The sequence below is a fragment of the Perognathus longimembris genome, chromosome 6, assembly GCF_023159225.1.
Source record: "Perognathus longimembris pacificus isolate PPM17 chromosome 6, ASM2315922v1, whole genome shotgun sequence".
Taxonomy (NCBI): Eukaryota; Metazoa; Chordata; class Mammalia; order Rodentia; family Heteromyidae; genus Perognathus; species Perognathus longimembris.
Window position 1 is genome coordinate 16,459,544 of NC_063166.1, and position 12,063 is coordinate 16,471,606.

At 34.8% G+C, this 12,063-nt stretch overlaps 1 protein-coding gene across 1 annotated transcript; it reads right to left on the bottom strand.

The window, feature by feature from the left end:
* Positions 1 to 279: 279 nt before the first annotated feature.
* LOC125352921 (olfactory receptor 2B6) lies at positions 280 to 1,230 on the bottom strand. The gene has a single exon (XM_048348315.1). It carries the CDS (start codon positions 1,222 to 1,224, stop codon positions 280 to 282), a length of 945 nt encoding a protein of 314 aa, XP_048204272.1. The 5' UTR covers positions 1,225 to 1,230.
* Between the last annotated feature and the right edge of the window lie 10,833 nt (positions 1,231 to 12,063).

Genomic DNA, 12,063 nt, shown 5'->3' on the forward strand with positions numbered 1-12,063 from the left:
TGTCCACAATTAGAAGGGTCAGAATATGGCATTTATGTAATAATTTAAAGAATTTGGCCCAGGACTGGGGCTAGCTTCTTTCAATGACTTTGAGCAACAACCTAAATGTCTTTATCAGTGCCTAGGAATGTTGAATTTTGGCTTAGGTTAAAGCCTGCAGTAAAATACATATAGCTGCCCAGGTCACCAATCAGCCAAGACACTATATTTCTCTAACTCAACAAGAGAAAAAGGAAGGGACCTAGAGGACCCTGCAGCTTATTATCTTTTGCATTGTCCTTATTTCTTGACTAAGAAGACTCTTGCAATCAACCTTTTAAAGGCTTCTTTTACTTCTTTGTTCCTAAGTGTATATATAAGGGGGTTCAGCATGGGTGCAATGATTCCATAGAAAAGGGACACCATCTTTCCCCTGTCTTTGGAGTTGGGTGAAGGTGGTTGCAAGTACATGGATATAGCAGTACCGTAAAAGAGTGATACCACTATTAGATGGGAGCCACATGTTCCAAATGCTTTTTGTCGGCCTTCAGCTGATTGTATTCTCAAGACTGCTTGGGCAATGAAAGCATAGGATACAAGAATGAGCGTCAAGGGTATTAGATGGAAGAGTACACTTACAAAGAACAATTCGGCTTCATTTGCTGTTGTATCGACACAGGACAACTTGAGGAGTGCAGGGACTTCACAGAGAAAGTGATCTATTACATAGTGGCCACAGAGTGGTAGCTGGAGAGTCAGGATAGACAACCACACTGAGTTGCCAAAGCCAATGATCCAAGATGCAGCTGCCAACTGGAGGCAGAGCCTTTGGTGCATAATGACTGAGTAATGGAGCGGTCGACAAATAGCCACAAACCTGTCAAAGGACATGACTGCCAGCAGGACACATTCTGTAGCTCCCAATGCCAGAAACATGAAAAGTTGGACCACACAGCCACCATAACTAATTACTTTCCTAATGCTGCACAAATTCACCAGCATTTGTGGAACTGTACATGTGGTATAACAAAGATCCAAGAGTGACAAGTTGGTAAGAAAGAAATACATAGGAGTATGGAGTTTGGGGTCCAGGCGTGACACTAGAATAATAGTTAGATTGCCAAAAATGGTCATGATGTAAGAAATCAAGAAGATAACAAAGAGTGGGAACTCCAGCCATGGTCGATCTGAGAAGCCTAACAGAATGAACTCCTCGATGTGGCTTTCATTTACCCAACTCATCATTGATGTTTTAACTCTCAGTTTCCTGTAACATAAACATTAAGGAATTCATCTAAAACATAGTCATTCACTCTTTCAATTACCTATATCATTTTACTACCTGTTTGAAGACACTCACATAATTGGTATTCCTTATAATCTGAAAAAATACAGATGGAAATGTTCAACATTAGCCATTTCTAAAATTTAATCTTTCTATACCGAGATCCAAGCTAAAATTTTTTAACTAAATTCTAGATTTAGACAACTTAAAAAAATTGTTCCTTGGCGTTTTTGGGGAGGGAGGGTCATTTGGTGAATCCTTTTTGGTACTACTTTCCACATTGCTAGCTATTATCAGGAAATAACATAATTTCTATCACATTATAGTTTTGTTTTTCACTTTTTAATTTGTCAAATTGAGGAGACTGCTTTGTTACCCGAAACAAGTTATTTAGACCATTTGAAAAAATAGAGTCAAACAGACATATTTCAAAGAAAAAGGTGTTTCTACTTTTAGGGCCACATAGAAGAAGAATAGCGGCATTTGGAGATAGACAAGCATAGTTTGCAAGTTCGTACTGTAAGTCATTAGTATTTTCTTCCTTTTGTAAGATGAGATGACCACATACTTCACTTTGTACCAAGGACTACTGAGTTTACTCCTGTTGTCTTGACACAGTTATTAAAATGGAACCTTTCCATCCTCAGAAATGTTCTCATTTGGACAATTTTTTTTACAAGACCTCCCTAAGTATAATTTTGAAAAGTTCAATATTTTTCCAATTATTATATGTCATCATGAAAGATACGTTCCCTCTAACCTGGCCAGTTGTGCTTTCTCTTCGTGCCTGATCTATCTTGAATCTCATATTTCCCCTCTAGAATTCAGCCAAAAGATTGACTCTCCAAGTAGTTCTGATGGCTAAGATTTGATGAACTAAATGTTAGCAATTGTAAAAGTAAGAGACTTATGTTGTTATTGTCAATACATTTCTTTGTGTGGGTATACTGTTATAATTTATGTGGATGACCCAAGTTGTGAGGGCATAAAGTTGGGGGAGGAGGCATTACTACTGGGAAAGACAAGAAGGTGTAACAATAATAGAGCAGAATGTACTAAAGAGATGAATTAGTAAATTGATGAAATACATCTAATTCTTACATCCATCTTTGTTTAATTTGAGGGACCTTTTCCCCCTCATCTTTCACATACTCACTAATCTCAATGTATATCCAATTTTTTTTACTCTTTTTTTAAATTTTTTATTATAAAACTGATGTACAGAGAGCTTACAGTTTCATACGTTAGGCATTGGATACATTTGTATATCCAATTTTTTAAAAAAAGATATCCCAAAAGGTTGATATATCATTTTGTATTGCGAGGCTTCAAGTAATTTGAGTTATTATTGTCACTAACATTGGATTGGGAGGACTTGTTTACTGAAAAAAGCTTGGAAACTTTATTTCTGAAGTCCTAGCATATAGACTAACAGATTATCATTTACCTGTTTCCGGGTTGTGCCCAGTTATGGCTGAAACCTTACAAGTTCACACAACTTTTTTCTTTGCTCTTGAGTAGTACTTTGTTTGCAGCATCTTCAGAGAATATTATTGTCCTTTTGAGTAGCAAGCGTTCCCTTGGTTAACAAAGAAACACATATTGTCAATGTGTGATAAAAAGAATCAGACAGGAAACAGCAACTGGGTTACATCCTCAGTTAAGAAAAGTGATTATTTTGAAAAGCAGCAGTGGAAAAGGGCTGTTTGTTTTTTTATTTTTATACTTCAAAAATTGTTTTTGTAATGTTAGCCATGGACCAAGAACTTTTATTTATATACAGTTCAGTATATTTCCATTTTTGTTGCCTATAGGTTTGCTGTATACTGGGTGACATTATATCCATTAGCTACATACTACACTGTTTTGCTCCATAGCTGGGATTCAAGGACTGAAAAATAATAAAGCTTAACAAGATACTGGAAAAATCGGAATCAGACAGGTGACTATAGTTACAATTAGGATCCTGTCACTAAATCACTGCAAAATTGGCCAATTACTAGTTAGGTGGCTTTGGAAAGCAAACACATCCTCTGTAATCTTAGAGTTTTCTGTTTTTCATTCAACATAAACATGATTTGCTTTTAAGTTTTCTTAAATGAACATTTCTCTTGAATGCATGGGCAACTTTTAAATACTACTTTGAACCATTTTCTTGTCAGAGTGTAAGGAGAAATACTAGAAGGAATATTTTAAATATAACATTACAATGTGGCTTCAAGTACACAGAAAATGTGCAAAAGTTAGCTTTGCAGGTAGAAATCTGAATTTAAAAGTTTAGAGAGATTATTCTCATAATATAGTAGACAGAAGATTAGATCTCAAGACTGCTCTTCTATTTAGTTTTGTTTTGCCAAGAAGGAGAACAAATAAATGCATAACAGCACTATAAGACAAATAAATAAAACTAAGAAATGGACTCAGTCGAATTTTTCTAAGTGATGCTGTTATATACAGACCATAAGATAACTGCTCAGAATAAATTTTGGCACTCTTTGTAAGTTTTATATGACACATTTCAAAAGGTGTCCTACATACCTCCGTAGTGATAGGATGATTTGTGTCATTATGAATTTGTTCAAGATGCTTTGAATTCAAATTATAAGAAGCATGAAGATCCAACAACTTCTTTGTGGGATTGCAAATATGTTCCCACATTTGGAAAGAAAAGGAGAGAGAGAGAGAGAGACAGACAGACAGACAGACAGACACAGACACAGACACAGAGAGAGACACAGAGAGAAAGAGAGAGAGAAGGGAGAAGGGGAGGAAGGGAAAAAGAGAAAGAAAAAGAACACAAGAGAAGATGAAAGAAAGAACAAGATAGGAAGGGAGAGAGAAAGACAAAGAGACAGAGAGACAGAGAAGGGGGAGAAGGGGAGGAAGGGAAAAAGAGAAATCAAAAGAACAAAAAGAACACGAGAGAAGGTGAAAGAAAGAAAAAAGGAGAGAGGAAGGGAAAAAGGGAGAAATGACAAGGGAGGAAGGAAAAAAGAGAACAAGAGAGAAGGTGAAATAAAGAGAGGAAGGGAGAGAGAGAAAGAAAGAGAAAGAACAAGAAAAAGAGGGCAAGAGATAAAAGAAACACCATTTTAATTGTAGCTATAAAAGATGGATAATAATTCTGGCTTTTAACTCAATGCACCTTGAACTTGGACTTTCACCCAGCATTATGAGGAAATAAATTTCCGCTACTTTAGAAAAAAAAAAGGCATAATTGTTTGCCCATGCTATTGCTTAGTGAGAGAGGAAAATAAAGGTAGAAAAAAATAAATGAGAGTATCTTAATTATAAAACTGGATTCAAATGATGTAAACACAATTTGTATTGCATTGTATTGTATGCCTATATAGCATCATTTAAGAATGGAGAATAAAAAAGAATGTTTAATAGGTACTTAACACGGGCCATCTGAAGAGGATCAAGAAGTGGGAGAATAAGGATTAAAATAAGAAAAATAATGGACTCAGCCCATTATAACTTAAAACATAAAACTTAAAACAGCCTTAAAACTCCCCCTAAAAAGAAAAGTACTAACCTCTGAAAGTAATAGTGGGCATGAGGATGGAATCAGTTACAGGAAAAAAGATGCTTATAATGGGTCATTTCCTCTACCCATACACAAGTTTTTATAATATAAGAAATAGTAAAAAAAAAAAAAAAAAAGAAATAGTATCTTTAAAAGGGACACACAAGTTGTAGTGGCACATGCCTGTAATCCTAGCACTTGGAAAGTAGAGGCAGAAGCATCTCAAATTGAAGGCCAACCTAGGTTAGCAAGACTGTCTTCAGAAAAATAAATAAATACATCTATAATAAACAAAAAGAAAATAAAGGGCTAAACAAACCTCTAGTTCGCAGATTATATCAAGGTAAATAAATTCAAAGTTTTAGTACTTCACAGTAAACATTTAAGAAACAGTACCCAGTTATTAAGGCCTGTAGAATATATTATAATAACAATAGCAAATCATAATAATGTCATACCCATATTACCTATCCTCACCAATAGCCTATATTATAATTATATTTTCATCTTCATTTTTTCATATAGAAAAAGAGGTGTGGAGAGATTAAATGAATTTCCCTAAATTAACAGAATTTGCTAAGAACTGGAGATATACAAGGAAATTCACATTCTGGTTCATTTAAATCGAAGTTCTACTCTTGACTATTGCTTCAGGAAGGAAGTCTTGAAAAACCCAATCCTCATCTTCTTATTATTCCCCAGAGGGCTATTCATTTAGCATAGTGCTCTCTCTCTCACTCGCCTTTGTCGGGAAAAGTCTCCAGGAGCAAATAATACAATTATATTAATTTCTGACCATATAACCAATTACTTCTATGTCAGAATAGGAAAAAATTGTTTGTAGTAATAGTTTACTGGCTAGTCTTGGGGGTTGGATCCCTCAGGGCTAAGTCTCAGGAAGGAACTTCTATTCAAGAGGAATTGAACACTAAGAGAAATAAACTTGTTATAGTCCATTAGGGAAAAGTATTAAGTACTTGAGAGTTGAAATAAAAATCTGAAAGCTTGTGCCAGATGTAATACTGAACTTGGGTACAATAAGGTCACAATTCAGTACCAGGGGAACACAGAATCTGAAGAATAGCCTATGAGAGGAAAAATAAGAAGGATTTGTTTACCAAATTAATTTCACAAATGTACATGAGAACATTTTAAAACAAAACAGAAAATGTGTAGGCAAATTCCTCAAGCATTCCTCATCTTGTCTGGGTTTTGAGTGATAGTTCAAAAACTTTTTCCTACAAACACTCAAGTGGAATCCAACCATCTCCTTCCAATATTGTTAAAGTTTCATTTTTATTCAGATCCCTAATCCTAATTCAGATTTTATTGATGATTAAATAAAAAGTGAGAATCTAATTTAATATTTTCTCCAAATAGTGATCCAGTTGTTTCTGCACTTCAATTTCTATTTTCCCAGAAACTTAAGATGGTGTAAATTATCATATATAAATTACTATATATATTCAAGTCTAATTCTGGGCCTTTTATTCTACTGATTTATTCATGTACCAGCACCACATTATTTTAATTATACAACCTATAATTATACAGTCATCTTTCATACTTTTTTTTTTTTTTTTTGCCAGTCGTGGGCATGGGACTCAGGGCCTGAGCACCGTCCTGGCTTCCTTTTGCTCAAGGCTAGCACTCTGTCACTTGAGCCACAGTGCCACTTCTGGTTTTTTTTTTTCTATATGTGGTGCTGGAGAATCGAACCCAGGGCCTCATGTATACGAGGCAAACACTCTTGCCACTAGGCCATATTCCCAGCCCCATCTTTCATACTTTTATGTGTCTTCTTATTCTTGCATTTTTTTTTTGCTTTTTCAGGTAAACTTAGTATGATCTTGTTTCAAGCTGGTACTTCTTTCAACAGTCTTTTCTAGAAATCTCTACAATATTAAAATAAGTCTCTACAATATTAAAATAAAATAGCTACAATACTACAGTCCTATAAACATTTACATAGTGTTTACTGTTTGCCCAAAATTGTTCTGAATGCTTTTATGTATCAGAGCAGCCCTGGAAGAATGGCAATACTATTATTCATACTTTTAAGTGAAACTGGAAAATGGATGGGTTAAATCCCAAGTGGAGATGGAATTCCATTCATTCAAGAAAGTCTGTGTTCTTAAATGGTTACTCTTGTTCCTGTGGGTCCCCATGACATCAAAATTAACAGCATGTTGGATATGGGCACCTGAGATTTGGAGGAAATCAGAGTGGCTTTGAGGCATTTATCTGAAGCTCAGTGTAGGGGTCCCAATGAGGACTCCTGGAGCATTGGGGCTAGAGCTGCATATGGTATAACATGGAAGGGTCAGAGCAAGACTAAACCATAACTAGTAAAACTCCCCTAAAGCAAACTTTAGAAACTGATCTTTCTGATTGCTAGGGCAGCTGCTTATTATGGGATATGGACTATTATGATGATGGGGGCAAAATTAATGGTGTGAAACATATGAAAGCATACACAATGTGAAGAGGGTTATGCAATCTTTCCCCTTGGGAATCCATGATTATTGTGACCAGTAGGAAGCTTCCACATTTTGGGGGGTGAGCTGGATGACAAGGAATTCGTGGTGTGCTTTGGGGTTTAATTCTGGCATACTTGGAATTGCCCTGAACTGATTTACCAAAATAAGATCTTTGAAATAAAACCTACCACAGCACTGACTCTAGTTAACATATGAACTATATGGAATAAAAGTTTTGCTTTGCAGCTGTTGGTAGGGTGTCAGAATTGTTTGCTGATAGAAATGAGAGTAATGATTTGCCCCTTGTCTCAGTGAAACTTCCAGAAGATCTGCTGGACAATTTTGCTATTTCAAGTAGTGGCAATATGTCTATGGAATCAAAAGGGAAGTCTCACAATAGAATGTATCCCAGCCTCCATTTTTAAGGTGACCCAAGCAAGTATCAATGTTCTCTCATCTGAAAAGGAAAACAGAAGGAAAAGGATGCCTGGAACTCATGCCTGGCTTCTCAGAACTTCTCTGAAAATTCTCTGAAACAGATTATTATGTGTGACATATCTTTAATGTGTTTGCATTTTTTCTTGAAATAACTTTTAGATGCTTAAGAATTGTTATATTGGGTCCATTCAGCTTTCTTTAACAACAGTAGCCTAACGACAGTACACAAAATGTTGGGTTTAAAATGAAAATCAGGGATTTTCAGAATAAGCTTTTCAGAAAGGAAGTCTTCATGGTGAGTCAATTTTTAACTCAAGACTTACAAGTTAAAATCTTTTAAAAAATACTTAGGGAATCTTTCATTCTGCTTGACAGTCTTACGCATTTTCAAATACTATTATTATGGATTATTTAGTAAACTGGGGGAAAAAGAGAGCTGGTGAGACCAGGAAAGCACATTTTATCTGAAATGATAAGCAAATATTAATGTAAAGGAAACAGTGAAAAGTCTGTAAGAGAGAGAAGTAAAAGTGCACAAACATTCAAATGAGACATATTAGTACATACACTTCTTTCAAGTATTAAAATGGTACTTGATTTATTCCATTTTTCTAATATCCTTGAAGTATTCACAATAAAAGTGTAATTATTTCTCCTAATTTCACAGTGAAAAAGAAATGAGAAAAAAGCTTGCACAAATCTCATCTTTAAGCTTCCTGATCCTCAGCATCTATGCTCATGTCTTTTGCCTTCGCTTCTTGCTATGAACTCATGCTGCTCCTGTTTAAAGTCAAGCTATCCCTTCACACATTAGATCTTTGTCCTTTTCATCTCCTTAAAGCGCCATTCTTGCAGTTTCCTTCATTATCATTTCTGCATTATTATCTGCTGTACCATTCTTTTCCTTCAGTTTGTAGATATGCAAATTTTCTCATCATATCCCTTTCCTACTATTATCCATTTCTCTGTTCTTTATAGTCACAGTACTGAGAAGGATGAAAATTATTCACTTTCATATCCTCCTTGTCTCTCTTACACTTTCCAATCAGAATTCATCTGATTACTCTGCTTTTTTTTTTTTTTCAGGTACACTGGTAGTTCTCAGGATTACTCAAATTCTTGGTCAGTTTTCTGCCTCAAATCTTACTTGGCCTGTAGATATATTTTAGACAGCTGACCACTGTCTCCCTTTGGAAACAATTTCTTAGCTTTCTTGCCAGGTTGGTTCATGCTTTTGCTCATCTTAGTTTCTTTAGTTCTTTCTGTTCTTCCAGACCTCAGTATTGTGCATACTGCTCCCTCTACTGGGAGCACTTATCCCACAGATGTCTGTCTCATTAGTTTCCTTATCTTATTTTCTGAAATGTTCTAAGATCTTTGATTTCTTCCATAGCCTTCCCCATTCTCCCTACGTCCCTTCATCATACTTCTATTTGTAACATGCAGATATTACCACACAGACCTTTTCTTTTTATTTATTTTGTATTTGGGACAACACGAATTCAATGCAGTAATTATTTATTTTGCATGTGTAATTTTCTATATTTTGTATCAAGATCTAGAATAATGGCTGTCACATAGTAGGTACTAAACATAAATATGCATATGCACATATATATCAGGATATATACATACATATGCTAAATATGAATCAATAAAGGGGAAATTTTTTTGAACCTAAACAAAATCTATGTGAGAATTATCTTCAGAGCCAATTTTCAAGTCCAGTTGGAAAATGATCTGACAGCCTGATCAATAAGCACTTAATTGAAATATGCTCTCATAGTTCTTAACATAAAATCACACAACATATAAACACAAGCACACAGAAGCATATAGTAATATTTATTGTTCTTAAAGGGAATTTAAGGGCTGGGGCTATGGCCTAGTGGCAAGAGTGCTTGCTTCTGATACATGAAGCCCTGGGTTCAATCCCCCAGCACCACATGTACAGAAAATGGCCAGAAGTGGCGCTGTGACTCAAGTGGCAGAGTGTTAGCCTTGAGCAAAAAGAAGCCAGGGACAGTGCTCAGGCCCTGAGTCCAAGGCCCAGGACTGGCCAAAAAAAAAAAAAGGGAATTTAAGCACCATTGTCATGAGAAATGGAAAAGCACACCTAATGAATAGAGTTCTGATAATAATTTTGGCCTAAATGTTCCACCCTTTCATGCAAAAGATTAATCTGTAAGAATGTCATGAATTAGTAAAAAGAAGAATCCATAGGGAGATAAAATGTTGGTTTCTTTCCTTATTTTTTAAATTAAGAACAGTATTCTGCAATTCTTATGAGAAGTCATAACAACTAGAATATGTTTTGTTCCCTCTACTTTACACCTAAGTAAACGAAACTTTTAAAACTGCATCATAAGCCCAAAACTGATGTTTGGCTGTGGTAGTGTTATTAAGAACATCACACACTTTTCCTTAATTAGTCTGATATCATTAGCCCTATAACTTATAATAATAGTTCTAAATACTTTAGCGAAGAATAAAAGATATAAATCTTATAGAGAAAAAGTCAAGGTTTTAAGAAAATTAGTCAGGAAGTCTATGAAGATACATCTGAACTCATTCTCTCTATATATGTATACTCCTGTCTCTTGATTTCTTGACTTCATTCTTAAGATATTAATGTGAAGGCAATGCATGTTTAAACAGTATAGGAAAATGGGACAAAATTATTGTAGCAATTCTGTTTAAAGAATGATCCTAAGGGATTTATTTAAAAATGAATAGAATATTTACAACAATAGGGAACACACTAAAAACTGACTTTTAGTAGAAGAAAAATAAATGACAAGCCATAAAACTCTGAACAATGGCTGCATTTAATGATCCCCCTTTGGTGGGAAGAAATGAGATTAGACCTAGGGCCTTGCCCATGGGTTTTTTCTCAGTTTGTTCTTGAGATAGAGTCTCACTAACTTTTTCTGGGATTATCCTCAAAGTCACAGTCCTCCTGCCTCTACCACTTGAGTAGTTGGGATACCGTTAAGCATCATAGTCTAACATCATGGTTTACTTTGTGTCATAAAGTAGGAAGCATAAAATATATTCTAACCTTTTCTTTCTTCCTATTGGAGCAATAGAATACTTTCCGTGATTTAAAAAGCTAAACTAGAAACCTAGTCTTAGAAGCTCCAACTAATCTACATAAAATCTAATTTAATGTGTCTGCACAAAGTAAAAGTTCCAGTGTGAAAATAAGAAAACATTCACATTGTATTTTATAATGCTATGTTTTGAGGCAAATTTCTTAGGTATACATTTTCTAGGACCTGTAAATTAACCTGATCTTTCTTAACAATTTTGTAGAATCTCAAATAACATATTGCCAAACTCATCTTTAGTTGATCACTTCATGATGCCACTGGCAATATCCTCAAATTTGTAATCCTTATTCACTTGCAGAAGTTTGGCAGATGTTTTCCCAAGTTATGAGATGGGATTCATCCAAATAATATGTTAGATCTGGAGAAATGTGGTTGTCTTTAAAATGGTAACTCATTCTACACAAACCATTCAAATCAATTTCAACTGTGATGGACAGGTATTGTCACTAATGTAAAAAGTAAGAACATTAACATACAAAGGATAACCAATTATAAAGATCTCAATAGTTACCCCCAAGTTAACCTTATTTATTAAATATAAATATCTGGAAACAGTGGAGATTAAGTTATCTTCAAATATTTAAGCAAAAACTCCCCCCAGACTTCTCATTCTTACCAAGGATTAACAAGGATTCTTAAAAGGATTAACATTGAGTACTAATAAGAAATTGTTCCTTCTATATAAAACAAATACTCCATTACCCTGATTTACAGTTTCCTTTTTCATTCTTTACTGTATGAAAAGGTCAAGTATATATATTATTAAGCTCAATTACATAAGTGATTCAAAATATACAGGATCCATGTATCAATTATGGCATCTAAAGTGCAAAAGTCAGATAATTGTTTGACTCTTAATCAGATATTTGGCACTAAAAAGGGCACATTTCAAATTTTCTAGAAAAAAAATGCTTTTTTCCTGCGCTATTTCTACGATCTTTGTAAAAAAAATTATTTGTTGAGGCCCTAGTAAGTATAAAATGATTGTGACAGAAATTGGTAGTGACTGCATTTATGGCTAGTATTTAAAAAAAAACATAGATCACTGTTCTGTCCTGATCATCCTGATTAGAAACTTTTTGGTGGAGAAGACTCACATAAGTGATTGTCAACTTGGGAGGAATATTCCATTTCTTCAACCTACATGATTGGTTTTTCCATCTCATTTAGTACCTCTTTGGTCTGTAAGGCCAGAACATTCCTTCATTGTTTTGGTCTAATGACATAACTAGGAGATGG

Bases quoted from the DNA above. Each gene is read 5' to 3' on its own strand.
- LOC125352921 (XM_048348315.1), bottom strand. From the start codon at position 1,224: ATGATGAGTTGGGTAAATGAAAGCCACATCGAGGAGTTCATTCTGTTA.